Source organism: Garra rufa, chromosome 1, assembly GCF_049309525.1.
Source record: "Garra rufa chromosome 1, GarRuf1.0, whole genome shotgun sequence".
Classification (NCBI taxonomy): Eukaryota; Metazoa; Chordata; class Actinopteri; order Cypriniformes; family Cyprinidae; genus Garra; species Garra rufa.
Window position 1 is genome coordinate 78302284 of NC_133361.1, and position 18297 is coordinate 78320580.

Here is an 18297-nt window from a genome sequence, read left to right on the forward strand (position 1 = left end):
ATCACAGTAGGTGGCGCTATGCACCTCTGAAGTTGGTTCACAACCCACCATAAAATTAAAAGAAGAAGACGACGGACTGCAGTCCAGCAGAAAAGAAAGGTTTGTTGTTTTTGATCATTTAAAGCCGTCACAACTCGTTTAGACGATTGTATATAAAATTAAAATAATAAAATTACTGAAAGAAACGTTAATATGTTTTACCCAGTGATATAAACGAATTTTTTTGTGGTTATTTTGTGCATCTCTCACTTTCTCTATCGTGAATCAGTTTATCATAAACACTAGTTCTACCATTGGCAAAGTAACTTAGTGATAAAGAAAGAGAGCTGCTTCTCAATTCAAGGGAGCATTTGAAGGCTGCATATATCATTAAGTATGTCTAATTTAAGAAACCTGTAAAAAAAAAAAAAAAAAAAACATGGCTCATGAGGTGTAAAATACAACTAAATCAATTCATTCTCAAAATGATTCACTGTTATGAATCTCCTGATGAAACCTGCTGCTCAAAATGAGAACTAGCATGTGTAAGGACAACAAATGATTTCATCAAAGTGTAATTAAATATAACGTGCAAATATGTAAACATTAAACAAACATAGAAATATTAATCTTATATTTGGTGTTTTCTATTAATTTGAGTGCTGGTTTGTTTTTATCTCTCTATATTTCTCTGACTGACTCCCTTACCAGTGTGCTGACTACTGAAATAGGGAGCGATTTAAAAACGCACCCAGAGGTTTAGTTTGTGTTTCTTTTTCTTTCTGCCAAAAACAGAGAAAAACTCCTGGAGAACTCGCTGAAATCGACTCGAAGCTGTCAAGATGGCTTTTGTTGATGAGGACAGTGAAGACTTCTGGATTCAAGAAAGAGTTCATATCAAACAAGAAGACACTGAGGAACAAACAGGTTGGTTTTCATTCTCAAGCTGAACTAAATCATTTGATCCTTATTAAAATGTCCAGCTCTACAGAAATGAATATGTTTATAGATGTTACGAGTGTCCAAATGAAAGTGGTTTATATCAGGGGGTCTCAACCTCCTTCTCGGGTCAATTTTGCAAGGCCCCCCTATGCCTGACATTTCCAATAAAGGTGTTTATTTTTAAACCTTATTTATTAACCAAAACATTTGTTTTGCCTTTTTATTCTTCTACTGCACGTTATTAAAAAAAAACCTGCCAAATTCAAATTAACTTTAAATTAAAGCTATACTTTTGAATTTAAAAGAAAACCCTCTGCTCGGTTCTAGCTTTTAACACACACACACATATATATATATATATATATATATATATATATATATATATATATATATATATACACACACACACATACACAGATTCAAAGTTACTGAATTGTTTAATTCAGACATTCTTTACAACTTCAGAGTACTTTTTCTTAAGTAAGTGAACCTGCCAACAGGGAGATGCCAAAAAAAACACTCACTAAACCTGTCCATTTGAACTGGACTGACTGTTTGTATCCATTATAAAATAAACATACAGATCTTTAACAGACTTGCAGACGTACGTGTGCTATCTGGGTACTTTATTATATCACCTTTCAATGAAGTTACAAAAGATCTCTTGATCTGGAAAGCATCTGCTGTGTACAAACATCTGGCAGATGTCTGTAAGATGTCAGTTTTACATTCATTCTGATTCGTAAACATCTTAAAGACATCTAACAGACGTTTATTTGACATCTGATAGAAAGGTCCAACAGGCGCATTGCAGATGAGCAAACAATCTAAAAAATACATCTTCCAGATGTAAATGCAGACGTCAAATAGACATCTCTGTGATGTACGTGTGCTATCCAGGGTAGTTAACGCTAATGCGAGGGTGTTTCTAATGCCACATCTATGGGAGGTACTGTACATTTTACGTTGTTCTCGTTTTTATTTGTTGAGGAAAATGTCAATAGATTTCCATCATAGTTTTTGTTATTCAAAACGAGTTTTTGTTTCATTTTCGTTGAAAAAATTTAGACACAAATGATTCGTTAATGAAATTAACACTGCCTTCGGGTTAATATAGGATCTAGCAAAAATTTTCTATTTTCTAGATTCTAATGCTTTGATTTTTCAACTTATTTTGATGTCTGTTGTTTGTACTATTGAGCTGGAGTTCATTTGTGTTTGTCTTTTTCATTTTAGACATGACGGCACTGAAAGAGGAGAGTCAAGAAATGAATGCAGCAGAAGAGATGTCCATAAAGACTGAAAATACTTCCTCAGGAAATGCCACTCAAGGATGTCTTGAGCCTTACATATGTGGTCAGTGTGGAAAGAGTTTCAGATGCAAAAAACACATTTATCAGCACATGAGAGTTCACTCTAAAAAGATCGTATGTCAAAGTGAAAGATGCAAAATGGTTTTCCCAGACTGGAAACAGCTTAAGCAACATGTCAAAACTCACATCAGAAAAACAAAGCCTTTCATGTGCCTTTACTGTGGAAAGAATTGGAGGAAGCAAGGACACCTCACGGTTCACGTGAGAGTTCACACCAAAGTAAAGCCTTTCGCCTGTAAACTGTGTGGAAAGAGATTTGCTCAAAAATCAAGCGTTCCAGTCCACATGAGAACTCACACGGGAGAGAAGCCTTTCATTTGCTTGAAGTGTGGAAAGGCTTTTGTCGTAAACGCAAGTCTTAAAGAACACATGAGAACTCACACTGGAGAGAAGCCTTTCCCGTGTGAACTGTGTGAAAAGAGATATTCCAAAAAACAAATCCTTCAAGTCCACATGAGAACTCACACTGGAGAAAAACCTTACAAATGTCTTTGGTGTAAAGAGAGTTTTTTCTATCAAAGAAAATTTAAAAATCATTTGCGAACTCATTCTGTGTCACAAGTAGGGCTGGTAACTACCGAAAAAATTTAAAGTCTCAATATATATATATGTATATATACACACACACACACAACACAAAAGCGCATTCTGTGCACGTCATGGCATGCCATCTAGGGATGTGGCGGGATTTCGTGACACCAGATCTCGCGAAACGTAACAATATCCTCGCAACATTTTGCAGTGTTTACATTAGAGCTGCGCAATTAATTGTTAAAAGTTCGCTATTTCTGAGGACTTCCGCTCCTCCAATTAACAGATTGATGGACCATAACAGCCATTTAGTTACTTTGTTTGCCATGGTGTCTGCGGGGTTGTAAAAGGTAGTAAATGAAATGAGCCAAAATTAAGGGCTTTAAAAAGTAATAAACGTCATCTGACGAGGGATAAAATTTTCGACACCATTTTTTTAGATACATTGTCAATTTGTGTTAAGTGCAGGCCTTTCTTCTAAAATTTGCATGGATTTATTTATTTATGCGTTGAGAGGTAGGACCTGAGGGATATCATGTGTGCGCAAATTAAATTTGGGGAAATGCAAATTTCGAACCTCTGGCTGGAGGACACAAGATTTAAAGACTGGCTTAGGCCAGTAGTTGACAAAAAAAAAAAAAAATCAAATATATCAAATTAAGGCCATAAAAAGTTGTTCATATGTTAACCTGTCCTCTTTTTAAAATCACACTCGAGAATGTCGGGGTTCTTTTTTACCGCGGTAAACAAAAAGTAATTTTGTACCAAAATAATAGTTTAAATAAAAATATTTTTGTGTTTATTAAAGTTTTTAGCAGTTTTTAGTAGGTTAGTTATATTTTTTTTAAATATATATAATATAAATAATAGATAAATATATTTTTAAATGGGTTTTATACAAAAACTGTATTTTTTTTATGTAAAATTCACTTTATAAAAGACCCACATTTCACATGGTTTGGTGAAGATTTTTGCCCATCTTTTGGAAAATACAGTTGTTACGACTCCCTAATTTTGGCATCTAGGGTTTTGGGAGGTAAAATTTAAATAGATAAAAAAGAACAATCAAGCTCAGTACTTTTCTCTGCTTTGGAAGTGTGGATGTGTGAAACTAATAAAGAACAGACAGAGACAATCGGATTCAGACTTTACGTTTAGTGAGATTCTCTGTTATACACTTACATAGCTCTCAATAAGAATAATATCAATCAATCATATAAACCATAAACCCAAGATACCTTCAAGAAATCCAACGATAATCTATTTACAAATTATATACAAGTGAAAGACAACAAAAGTGAGGGACAAGAGCGGTGCTAAAAGAAAGAAAATAATAAAACATAAATCCTCTAACTAGCCCCAAATCAAGACTAAACTAAACAAAAGAAATGAAAGAAAATAACATCTTCAGCGTAAAACGCCACTGACTACTCTGACTCACAAACATAAATACAAAGATGGGCATCCGCTCGATAACTAGTGTGTCTAGACAACTTTACCCTGCGTGTAGTAAGATGTAAGTCACGTGACATGCTGAGCTGGTCCCATCACCATGTGTCGAGGTAGGACTGAGAGTCGAGTCACAGCGCAAACGCGTCCAAATGGATAATCAAAACAAGAGTGAAGTTTAACAAGAGCAAACTCAAACACACGATAATTCAAATTCAGCAGAAATAACAAAACGAGAGCAAGACAAGCAAACGTGGGAGAGCAAACAAATGAAAAGCAATCGCTCCTCCCGATCTCACGTCACATCCACGTCTTTATACGCGCCCATTGACGTCTGATTGGTCCTTCAGGTGTTACTCAGGATTGATGATTGACGACAGCGCGATCCAACCACAGGCTCTGTGAGATAATAGAGAGAGAGAAAAAGAAAAAAACCCTCTCCCCGAGCAATAAGAGACATATCACAGTTTTAAAAGTAAAAATAATAATCACTTTTACCACTAGATGGCTGCAGAGCTCCACTATTTGCCCACCAGAAAGAAATCTTTTCATAAATTGTTTCAGTTGAGTTCAAAGCTACAAATGATGAAGTCACAATTCTAACTATGAAATTTATTTTTTGTCAAAGTTCAGCATTATTTTGCACTGAAACAAATAAGTTCTATTACATATTGAGTAGCAGTACACAATATGAACATAAGAATGCAACTACAACAAATGTTTTTTTTTATTTGAAAAAATTATAATAGAGCAGTTTTGATAGTCTCACAAATGTATTTGTGTGTGTCCTGTGTATTTCATAATATGAAGATATGATCTCAACTGAAAAAAACTTGTGAAAAGATACCTTTCAGTTGGTCAAATAGCATAAAGCACTGCAGCCATCTAGTGGTAAAATAATTTTTTTCCCCCTTTAAAACAGGATTTTCCAAAAGATGTGCAAAAATCCTAAACTAAACCATGTGAAATTATCCATGTTATCCCCATGAATGAAAGTTAGACGTGGGTCTTTTATAAAGTGAATTTTGAATAAAAAGTATATATACAAAAAATTGTGTATAAAAATATGTATTAAAAAATTTAAAAAATATCATAAATCCTCCTAAAAACATTATAAACAGGAAAAAAAAATTAACTATTATTTTGTTACAAAATTGCATTTTGTTGCAGAGACCCCAAAGACCATGAGTGTGACTTTTTTTTTTTTACACCAACATAAAATCATGCTATCATTCCAACTTTTTTATTTTTTATTTGTAGATCCAGAAAGTGTTGACAGTTTTACAAAGTCTTATAACTCTTGGACAAAAATAACTTTTTTATTTTTAGCAAAAGCCATTTGGGGTAAAAAAAAAAATAAATACCCCGAAGACCGCATAAGGGTTAAATAGTAAAAGAAGAGGGCTAATTATAATTTTAAGAAGCCTTACATTTGGAGACAGAAAGACAAGAATTGTGATCGGGCTGGATAAAACTTTTAAGAGGCAATGATGTCATTGAATAAATATGCACGCTGCATGTTTTAAAGTCAAAACGCGGCACTAATGTCTTTAAATGAATGTATCTGAAGGGAACCGACTGTCCTCAGAAACGTGTCTTCGGCATTTTCATTTCATGCTGATAAAACAGCGATAATGCTGCGTTGTGTACAGCCGATACTAAAATGTAAGTGCTCCTAAAGTGTGACAGAATTCATTTGCACGTCCAAATTTTTTTTAGTCAAATATCGACCCATGTTTTTATGCAGCAAACATATAGAGCTGTAATGTGAAAGAAGTTAATGTGCTTTCTAAAAATCTAAACAATAAAGACATTTATATTTATGTTTTAAATAAATATAATACATTAGAAACTTGATTAATCCCTTTTAATGGTATAAAGGCTGAAATGCCATTGTATACGATTTTTTTTTTTTTTTTGTCATTTTATGGCTTAATATTTCCGTACATCGTCCAACCACACTCATACTGTTTTTTTTTTACTTGTGCAGCTCTTTACAAGGGTCAAACATCGCCTTAAATTGATATTTAAAAATTCTGCAGAATTCATTCCTTGATATTTGTTGATATTTGTGTATTGAAGTTAAAATAATTTTCGGGCTTCCAAAATCTGAAGAGTACCTGCCCGAAGGACTACCAGAGATTTTGAAATTTTGTGAGCCCTGAAGTCCTGCTGTATCAGAATTAACATTTTATTTAGATATTGCAAATGTTTTTGTTTGATTCATATTTTGATTATGCAACTAATGGTGTTCAGTGACTTTGTTGCTTTATTTATGTTTTGTTTTTTTGTCAAGCAATGAATTTTATGTCAAATAAAGTTGGCCATAGAAATGAATAGTAACTATAGACCAGAGATCTATTCAAACTTTTTTGAACTTAGAGTTTTAAAATAAAATCAGTTGTTCACTGTATGTGTTTGCCTGTTGTTTTTGCAATTATTCTCAGAAAGAAATATTTATCAGCCTATATATCGGCTATCGGCCTCCAAATATAAAAGGGCTATCGTTATCGGCCAAAATTTCCATATCGGTGCATCCCTAGTAATTTTAACAAGTAACTTTGCCTTTTGTTGGTTCCCTTTGTTGTGTATGTTGCATAAGTTAGTTTGATCGTTATTTGTCAATTGTTATATCCAGCATTTCAAAGGGGGATTTACGTTTTAGCCTAAAGTGGAGGTTGTTTAGGGAAGCGTGATTGCAGAAAATCGATTGATGTATGGCACATAGTTAACGAGATATTCTGCACTTTATTAATAAGGAACTTTATTCTTCTAAGGGCCAAATGAGTAGACATGTCAATGACTGGTCAACATAGGCCCACATTTACAGGCAGTGAAATCTGTCACGTACTTATATAATTACAGTGTAAAGTTGCACTTTGTTATTATCTGGTTGCTTCCTCTTTTTATTTTTCAAGGCCCAAATTGAACCACTTGGAAATCACAAGATCTTCATATCATTGCAATATAGTACTCCTGCAATATAGTACGCCTCCTTAGGATGAATTATTTGTTGTATTCCCAGTTGTAAGTCGCTTTGGATAAAAGCGTCTGCTAAATGAATAAATGTAATGTAAATGTACTCTACATTAAAAGGGAATCAAAAAAGTTAATCAAAGTCGTCGTAAGACAAGAATGAGTATTGTTTTGGTTTTAGGACATCTTTGATGAAAGGTTTTGATCCACTTTAAATGCTGACTACTTTAGATCCTTATAAGTATAGTTTACAGTAAAAAATGTTGAAGATTAGCAGACAGATTGTCAATTCATTATATGTGTAAAATGGTATTTTCAAGCGATATTATGTTTGATTATGAAATATTTACTCACCACTTTAGCAAGACGTTTGTCTGCTCTTCTGCAAAATGCTAATTAGCAGCACAAAACGTCACCAGGTGTTGTCACTAGATGTCACAAAAAAAGTAAATCAATCAAGCAAGGCCGTTCTTTTATAATGCGTAAGACTCCTGTCTTTTGATCCTTGTCTTATCTAATAAATCTGCTTCTCCCTCCGACCCATGACCTATAATAATTCATTTGAAATTAATGATGTAAGAGTATGTGTACTCTGTAAAAAGAGTACTGTTTGAAAAAATTAAACTATTAGCGATGAACAGACAAGCAAAGTGATATAAAATGTGAACCATCACAGTGCTGTTATACTAAATATCACCACTCTAAGGACAGAAACAATGACATGAGTAAAATCAACTCCACATTGTGTAAATGATTCCTCATGGAAGATGGCACTCTCCCAGTCTATGTCAACATCCACATCCTAGGGATTAAGCATTTAATCATTACAAAAATCGAATTACATTTGCACACTATCTGTATCATCATAAATGAGAGAAATGAAAATCATTCCTACCTCTACATTATCAGGCTTGTGAATGTTGTTATGTAGAAGTCCCACCTCCTACACTTGCTGGGGGCTCATATTTCCCTCAGTGTGAAGGGGGTGATGGTTCCTGTCCTCTACAAATGTCTGCAAGTCTTTGCGGAGATGGGGTAAAAACACAAAGTGGACGAGGAAGATGTGTAGTGTATTTTAGATATCCAGCTGGCCATCTTCTTCAAGACTCTGCAGGACATCTTAATATGTGCATACTGCTGTCCACACATCACGCCAGAGCAGGGGTCCCCAAACTTTTTTCTGAGAGGGCCACATATTTTTCTTTTCTTTAATGGGGGGCCAGTCGGTTTATTAAAGGAAGACAGATGGGCCGGACTGACTACTACTAGTAGTAGTAGTATTTTATTATGATTTTACTTTTAATTATTTATTTATTCTACCTTTTAATGCTAGGATAGTTTATTTTGTTAGGCACCACACTGACAACTGATAATTTATTTTCAAAAGATATACAGCTGAATCTCAATAAATAAGAATGTCATGAAAAAGTTCAATTATTTCAGTAATTCAACTCAAATTTTGAAACTTGTGTATTAAATAAATTTAATGCACACAGACTGAAGTAGTTTAAGTCTTTGGTTCTTTTAATTGTGATGGTTTTTGCTCACATTTAACAAAAACCCACCAATTCACAACAAATTAGAATATGGTGACATGTCAATCAGCTAATAAACTCAAAACACCCACAAAGGTTTCCTGAGCCTTCAAAATGGTCTCTCAGTTTGGTTCATTAGGCTACACAATCATGGGGAAGACTGCTGATCTGACAGTTGTCCAGAAGACAATCATTGACACCCTTCACAAGGAGGGTAAGCCACAAACATTAATTACCAAAGAAGCTGGCTGTTCACAGAGTGCTGTATCCAAGTATGTTCACAGAAAGTTGAGTGGAAGGAAACAGTGTGGAAGAAAAAGATGAACAACCAACCCGAGAGAACTCCAGTCTTGAGAGGCTTGTCTAGCAAAATCGATTCAAGAATCCACTGTGTTTTTTTAATCACACGTCAAAGTCTGCCTTCATCATTTTCAGCACTTCCACAGACTTTTCAACTGGAAATGGGGCCACTGGGTTCTCAGCTGAAAAACTTTGGGTAACTGGGAGATGAGTGAAGTCTTGCTTTCGCACCTGTCCCACAAGCAGTGCTAGTTTCACCTTAAATGTTATTGTGTCATTTTGTCATCGCTCTGAATTTTCTAGCTGCCTCACGCATCACCTGTTCAATTGCGATGACACAGTTTGTTAAATGTACCAATCTGTAGGTGAAGTTAACAAATAATTAGGCTATATGATAATGACTGAGGGAAATTTTAGTTTGAAAGCCAACCTTTATAATCAAATACCGATATGATAAAAGTAAAACATATTTACAACCTCTAATTTAAATTTTTTTTTTTCAAAATATGGTCCAAATGTGGGGGTGGGCCGCATTCGGCCCTGCGGGCCTTAGTTTGGGGACCTCTGCTATAAACCATTACTGTTTATTTGATTGGAGAGAATACAGCTCCGCACCTCTTTTGTCAATGACTGTGTCACACCCTCCACCAAACACAACACACTACACCACACCCAGCATTTAGGACACTAAAGGGGCCTCCTGCACCCACCAACCAGCCAAAAAATTTGGCGGCCCTAGAATTTATTTCTGGTCCCTAGTGCTTCCTCGTTAGTGGGAAGAAAACTTTTACTAGAGTGAGTGTTTAGGAGAGAAATCTGAGGCTTAAATCTGCACAAGAGTCATTCAGAAACTTCAACTGAAGATCAAAGATTTCAAACATTCTTTTTTATAATAATGACTCTGTCATTGTGACATCATACTGTGTATGTCAATCTGGCAGTGTGTTCTTCATGAGCAGTAGTAATTTGTCTCGGACACCACAAATTGAACTCATTACTAGGCCCCTTGCATTGCTATAGTGCACTGAATGCTGGATGTGGTGTAGTGTGTTGTGGTTGACGGGGGTGTGACAGTGATTAATAAAATTGCTCCAATACTTGAACACACTAATGTCACGATACTGTGCTGGGAGGAACGACAGAAACGTAGATCAAAGGAACAGAGTTTATTAAAGTTCAAAGACACAGGGTAAGCCACACAAGGAAATAGGGAAGACAGACGTATTTTACGATAGAGACCCAACAGAGACAGAATGCACAGACTTTGATTTTAATATATGGGGTAACTGGGGAACACGGGTGCACAGAATGACTAACTGGACTACAGGAAAGGAACGCAACCAAAAAAGGGCACACAGAAACAAAAACAGGTCCATATTCCTGGCATATCATCCCCCTTCTGGAAGGCCAATCCTTGCACTGATGGAACAACAGGAGGAGGAGAATGGACATCCAGGAGGAAGATGATGAACAGAGTCCAAGGTGGAGACGACGGAGGGAGGAGCCTGTCTCTGTATGTCCTCGTGTCTCCTTCCCTTTCTCAGGGACCAAGGGTTGTAGTTGTAATCCGAAACGGTGATGTTAAAAATGCGAACAATGTCCTTTATTGTGCTTCAACCAAAATCTGCACCTTCTGTGAGATCTCTTTTCAATTCATGATACAAATGTGAAGTTCTTACATTGTAAACAGAGCAAACACATCCATATTATTCCTTACTCTTTTATGCATTACCGTGTCAACAAGCTGTATTGTGTTGGACTGAGCTTAAAGTGTACTATGGACAAAACATAATGCTTTACATTTGAATGAGAAAGTTCCATTCTATACATTTTGTTTTAAATTCACTCTACACTAAGAGGATCTGTTGGGCTTCTCTCTATTATGAATTTTCATGTGCCTTTCAAGGCTTCCTTTTAGACTAAAACTTTTCCCACACTGTTTGCATGTGTGAGGCTTCTCTCCAGTATGAACAAACATGTGCCTTTTAAGGGCTCCTTTTTCATTGAAACTCTTTCCACACAGTTTGCATGAGTAAGGCTTCTCTCCAGTGTGAATCATCATGTGTCTGTTAAGGCTTCCTTTTTCATTGAAACTCTTTTCACACCACTGGCAGGTAAAAGGGCTCTCCATGTGAGTTTTCTGGTGGACTTTAAGGTTTCCACTTTGAGCGAAACTCTTTCCACATTGAGAGCATGTGTAAGGCTTCTCTCCAGTGTGAAGTCTTATGTGTCTGTTAAGGCATCCTTTTAGAATGAAACTCTTTCCACACTGTTGGCAAGTGTACGGCTTCTCTCCAGTGTGAATACTCATATGCGTTTTAAGGCTTCCTTTTTGAGTGAAATTTTTTCCACACTGAACGCAAGAAAAATAACTCCTAGTTCCTGTAGTTTGAGCTCTTTTTTGTTTAGAAGTCTTTTCAGACTGTAGGGAACAAAAAACCTGATCTTTCTCTTCAGATTCATTCAGATCTTCTCTCTCCTCTTTCAGCGCTGTTAGGTCTAAGGTGGAAAAAAAGGAATAAAAGTTAACCCCAGTTTAGTGGCACAAAACAATTAACATCAAAACATGTAGATATGTAAAGCATGTATTCTAGAGCCTATACCAGGGTGTCCAAACCTGATCCTTCTCAGCCAGTACTGTAACAGTCACTGTCTGTCACAGGTTTTGTCAGAGTCTTCTGTTTGACATGTTCATACTTGCCACTAGAGGGAAACGTGTAGCTCAATCTGTACTAGCTAAAACAGGAAGTAGTAGAGTAAGTGATAGGTTCTGTTTGTTCTTACCGGCTGCGTTCGAAACCGCATACTTCCATACTATATAGTAGGCAAAAAGCAGTAGGCGAGCAAAAAAGTATGTTTGAATGTTCAGTATTCATAAAAGAGTAGGCGAGAATCAGTAGGCGAGTGCACTAATTCTCGCGAGATTCGGACAAGCGTCTACTTAAAGTGCGTTCGAATATGCCTACTTACCTACTATCTAGTAGGAAAAAAGAGTATGTGAAGAAAGAAGTACGTTCGAAACCTCAGTATTCATAAAAGAGTAGGCGAGAAATCCCCGGATGTCCTACTGCTTCAGCCCAGATTCTGAAGTGTTCATCTGATGCACACTTTTCAATCCCAGGAGGCCACAGGAGGCCAAAACGTCATCATCGAGCGGTATTGGGAACCGCAACGAGAGTGTTTACACATGTGAGTATTACAAACCAAAACACGGTTCCCTGTCTTAAAATCGTATTTGTTGAGCTACTGTATCGTAAACTGCTGATTTGCATAAGGTGTCAATACGTGTAACGTTGAAGTATATTTGTGATTTCTCTGTAAAACACGTTTTTATTACGTATAGCGACCATAGCATCTTAAAGATGATTACTAAATGTTTAACAACTGACAGGAACATGTTCTGAGAGAATTAAATGAGCACATCACAACACCAAACAGACATCTAAACGAGTGATGGACGTTATGTGAGTTTAAGTAGAATTCTCTGTTGTCAACACTGCTTTAGATTAATGTAATGTAAATAAACACATGTACATATGGTAACTAAACATGAGTTATCTATTTAATTTGTCTAATAGTACTGTTTATAAATTCAGGAGCATTTGTATTGGATAAAAAGCCAATGAACACAACAGCTACCTCATAAATGTAGTATTGAGCACATGAATCAGAGGGAACTGAATCTTGTGTGGATGTTTCAGGGACAGATGAGACAAGTATGCTTGTCCGGTGAAGAGTGACTGATGAAGCAGTGCTGCCATCAAAGGCTTTGAGTGAGTACACTACAGACATCTATTTAAACCTTAAGTTGCAGTTTATTAATAATAAAAAAAACTTTAATCACTTTTCTGATTCTAGATTTCTGTGCCTTTGTTGCAGATATTTTGCGGTGGAGCAGGACCTGAAAGGAAAGGTGACAGCAGCATTTGTGGGGAAAAAAGTAAAATCTGTAACTTAAAATAAAGTTTGGTAATTTTGTTAATTCTTATACAGAGATCTAATGAAATTGTGCTGTTAAAATGACAACTTTTGTATTGTATTTGTACATCTTTGTATGATCTGAAATATCTGCTGCAAACTGGTGTGTGCATCGAGAAAAGAGAAATCCACAGCAGCATCCTGGAAATGGTCAAGTGCCATCGATGAGACCCTCCATCACTCCACCTGCTCTTTGTCTCATCTGGACCAGATGATGCTGTGGTCTCTTCATCCTCAGAGACCAAAGAGCCAGCGAGAGCATCTAGAGAAAGACTAAAATACCAATATGTCTGAATAAAGCTTTGTTCCATGTGTCTTTATTTAAGTTCATGGTTACTTTATTATTTTACTCATATGTCCATGTTGTTATCAGTAAATAAAATATAAGTTTCATTAACATATGTATTAATTAATTACTTGATTAAAAAAACCTGCTTATTTTACTAAAAAATATAAATAATTATAGGTCATTATAATTATTTATAATATAGGTTATCATTATTATAAGCAGTGCATTCTGAGGTAATCTTAATTTCTAAGTAGTAATACTTACATTTTTTTGAGTGTAAAATCCTCAAAAAACACCTCCAAACACAAGATCTTCAAGCAGCTGATCCACTTCTTCTTTGTGCAGATATTGCAAACATGGAGGAAGATGTACTAGGTAGGGTTGTTGTGTTACTGATGCTATGAGGTGTTTGAGCAGCTGTTGTGCTTATTTTCATTTTATTACTAATACTACCTAACTTACAATTACAGTCTCAGGGAAAGATGGTATTTATCTTTAACAATAAACAATCATAATGAGAAAAACTAAAAACAACTATTAGTATGCAATTATATACACGGGGAAATATGATTAAATATCTCTGAATAATCAAAATATTCACATCATCGTTTATCAAAAATTGGATTTATTTTTGTTATTGATAAGCCTCAGGGATGAAAAGAGAAATTCAACAATTTAAACTATTTTTGTGTGTGGATAAACAATTTTTAATACAAAACAAAAGAAATAACTTTTTCAAAAAATAAAGAATTTGGGTTTTCCTGACAAAAAATATTTCTTTAAGAATAAAAAAATACAAAAACCTAAATGAACCCAAAACGTATCTGTTATACTACAATCACAATAAAAGAACAGCTGTTTCTTCAACATGACCACAAAATGAACAAATTTCATCAATATCAAAATATTTATAGAAAGATGAATTAAACCTGTCGCTATATGTTAAGTTGTTGCACTTGTTATAACATCGTTGGTCACATGATAACGTCAATGTTTTTTCTTAATTGAGTTTAATTAGTTATTCTGTGTTTCTCTCTTGTAGAGGATGGTTAATGGTGTAGTTCAGGGCTATTCAATTAGATCCACTTGAGGGCCGGATTATCGAACTGGAAATTTGAAGCGGGCCAAGGGGATGGGGGCCGTCCCGATCTTTTTCTAGGGGGCCTATACAATTACATTGAAATTCATATTCACTAATTTGTACAAATATTACCAAAACCAACATCTATAAAAGGTAAAGGTGCTGTCTGTCAATCAATAATAAAAAACTAGATAAAAAGTTTGTTAGCAAACTTTAAGTTGGCTTGAGAAAGCCTAGCCAGTAAGTTTTAAGTAGTTTTAAAAGCTTTTAGTTTAAAGAAAGTTTAAAGGTTTTCAGTTTGAAATAGTTTTAGTTTGATTAATAAAGTTTGAAGATAGATAGGCTAGATAGATATAAATAGTTTGAAAATAGATAGATTTATAGATATAAATAGTTAGAAGATATAAATAGTTTGAATGTGAATAGATGCTAAGGTGTTGCTATGCTGTTGCTAGCATTATTTAAGCAAGACTAGCAAGTTGTTAACATGATTTTTAGCATGACTAGCAAGTTGCTAGCATGATTTTAGCATGACTAGCAAGTCGCTAGCATGATTTTAGCACCACTAGCAAGTCGCTAGCATGATTTTAGCACGACTAGCAAGTCGCTAGCATGATTTTAGCACCACTAACAAGTCGCTAGCATGATTTTAGCATAATTTTAGCATGACTAGCAAGTCGCTAGCATGATTTTAGCATAATTTTAGCATGACTAGCAAGTCGCTACATGATTTTAGCATTATTTTAGCATGACTAGCAAAGTCGCTAGCATGATTCTAGCATGACTAGCAAGTCGTTAGCATGATATTAGCATGACTAGCAAGTCACTAGCATGATTTTATCAAGACTAGCAAGTCGCCAGCATTATTTAAGCAAGACTAGCAAGTCGCTAACATGATTTTTAGCATGACTAGCAAGTCGCTAGCATGATTTTACCATGACTAACAAGTCGTTAGCATGATTTTAGCACAACTAACAAGTCGCTAGCATGATTTTAGCATAATTTTAGCATGACTAGCAAGTCGCTAGCATGATTTTACCATGATTAACAAGTCGCTAGCATTATTTTAGCATGACTAGCAAGTTGCTAGCATGAATTTAACATGACTAGCAAGTCGCTAGCATGAATTTAGCACGACTAGCAAGTCGCTAGCATGATTTTAGCACGACTAACAAGTCGCTAGCATGATTTTAGCATAATTTTAGCATGACTAGCAAGTCGCTAGCATGATTTTACCATGATTAACAAGTCGCTAGCATTATTTTAGCATGACTAGCAAAGTCGCTAGCATGATTCTAGCATGACTAGCAAGTCGTTAGCATGATATTAGCATGACTAGCAAGTCACTAGCATGATTTTATCAAGACTAGCAAGTCGCCAGCATTATTTAAGCAAGACTAGCAAGTCGCTAACATGATTTTTAGCATGACTAGCAAGTCGCTAGCATGATTTTACCATGACTAACAAGTCGTTAGCATGATTTAAGCATGACTAGCAAGTCGCTAGCATGATTTTAACATGACTAGCAAGTCGCTAGCATGATTTTAGCACGACTAGCAAGTCGCTAGCATGATTTTAGCACGACTAACAAGTCGCTAGCATGATTTTAGCATAATTTTAGCATGACTAGCAAGTCGCTAGCATGATTTTACCATGATTAACAAGTCGCTAGCATGATTTTAGCATTACTAGCAAGTCGCTAGCATGATTTTAGCATGACTAGCAAGTCGCTAGCATGATTTTAGCATGACTAGCAAGTCGCTACATGATTTTAGCATTATTTTAGCATGACTAGCAAAGTCGCTAGGATGATTCTAGCATGACTAGCAAGTCGTTAGCATGATATTAGCATGACTAGCAAGTCACTAGCATGATTTTATCAAGACTAGCAAGTCGCCAGCATTATTTAAGCAAGACTAGCAAGTCGCTAACATGATTTTTAGCATGACTAGCAAGTCGCTAGCATGATTTTACCATGACTAACAAGTCGCTAGCATGATTTAAGCATGACTAGCAAGTCGCTAGCATTATTTTAACATGACTAGCAAGTCGCTAGCATGATTTTAGCACGACTAGCAAGTCGCTAGCATGATTTTAGCACGACTAGCAAGTCGCTAGCATGATTTTAGCACAACTAGCAAGTCGCAAGCATGATTTTAGCATTATTTTAGCACGACTAGCAAGTCGCTAGCATTATTCTAGCATGACTAGCAAGTCGCTAGCATGATTTTAGCACGACTAGCAAGTCGCTAGCATGATTTTAGCATGACTAGCAAGTCGCTAGCATGATTTTAGCATTATTTTAGCATGACTAGCAAAGTCGCTAGCATGATTCTAGCATGACTAGCAAGTCGTTAGCATGATATTAGCATGACTAGCAAGTCACTAGCATGATTTTATCAAGACTAGCAAGTCGCCAGCATTATTTAAGCAAGACTAGCAAGTCGCTAACATGATTTTTAGCATTACTAGCAAGTCGCTAGCATGATTTTACCATGACTAACAAGTCGTTAGCATGATTTAAGCATGACTAGCAAGTCGCTAGCATGATTTTAACATGACTAGCAAGTCGCTAGCATGATTTTAGCACGACTAGCAAGTCGCTAGCATGATTCTAGCATGACTAGCAAGTCGCTAGCATGATTTTAGCATTATTTTAGCATGACTAACAAGTCGCTAGCATGATTTTACCATGACTAACAAGTCGCTAGCATGATTTAAGCATGACTAGCAAGTCGCTAGCATGATTTTAGCACGACTAGCAAGTTGCTAGCATGATTTTAGCACGACTAGCAAGTCGCTAGCATGATTTAAGCACAACTAGCAAGTCGCAAGCATGATTTTAGCATTATTTTAGCACGACTAGCAAGTCGCTAGCATTATTCTAGCATGACTAGCAAGTCGCTAGCATGATTTTAGCACGACTAGCAAGTCGCTAGCATGATTTTAGCATGACTAGCAAGTCGCTAGCATGATTTTAGCATTATTTTAGCATGACTAGCAAAGTCGCTAGCATGATTCTAGCATGACTAGCAAGTCGCTAGCATGATTTTAGCATTATTTTAGCATGACTAACAAGTCGCTAGCATGATTTTACCATGACTAACAAGTCGCTAGCATGATTTAAGCATGACTAGCAAGTCGCTAGCATGATTTTAGCACGACTAGCAAGTTGCTAGCATGATTTTAGCACGACTAGCAAGTCGCTAGCATGATTTAAGCACAACTAGCAAGTCGCAAGCATGATTTTAGCATTATTTTAGCACGACTAGCAAGTCGCTAGCATTATTCTAGCATGACTAGCAAGTCGCTAGCATGATTTTAGCACGACTAGCAAGTCGCTAGCATGATTTTAGCATGACTAGCAAGTCGCTAGCATGATTTTAGCATTATTTTAGCATGACTAGCAAAGTCGCTAGCATGATTCTAGCATGACTAGCAAGTCGCTAGCATGATTTTAACATTATTTTAGCATGACTAACAAGTCGCTAGCATGATTTTACCATGACTAACAAGTCGTTATTGCTATTTGGGCCATTTGGTGTCGCCAAAACACATACACTCACATGCACATACACATGCACGGTCAAGAGCATCCTTACGCTGCGCACTTATTTACGCCAAGTTTATTTTTTATAAATCCCGATATGTGCGTGGAAAAATTTGCATGCATATTTCTATGCCCATTTTGTGCGTACGCAACGTTATACATCAGGCCCCAGCTCTATCAAGATGTATTGAAGGTATTTTGTTCTCAAAACATATATCTTCACTAAAATCATAACATTAAAACAACATAACCTACTTTTTTTCTGATAGATGTACTTATGTAAAGTTGCTAATAAACTGTTTGTGTATTTATTA

The 18297-nt window shown here is 36.0% G+C and overlaps 1 protein-coding gene and 1 long non-coding RNA gene across 2 annotated transcripts; both read left to right on the top strand.

Moving 5' to 3' along the window:
• The first annotated feature begins 821 nt into the window (after positions 1-821).
• Positions 822-3194, top strand: LOC141320309 (uncharacterized). Its single transcript, XM_073833299.1, has 2 exons — positions 822-906; positions 2158-3194. Exons 1-2 carry the CDS (start codon positions 822-824, stop codon positions 2883-2885), a joined length of 813 nt encoding a protein of 270 aa, XP_073689400.1. The 3' UTR covers positions 2886-3194.
• Positions 3195-11853: 8659 nt separating this feature from the next.
• On the top strand, positions 11854-13460 carry LOC141326338 (uncharacterized). The gene is made up of 3 exons (XR_012353877.1): positions 11854-12274; positions 12787-12858; positions 12965-13460. It is a non-coding gene; the product is annotated as an uncharacterized lncRNA (long non-coding RNA).
• The last annotated feature ends 4837 nt before the right edge of the window (positions 13461-18297 follow it).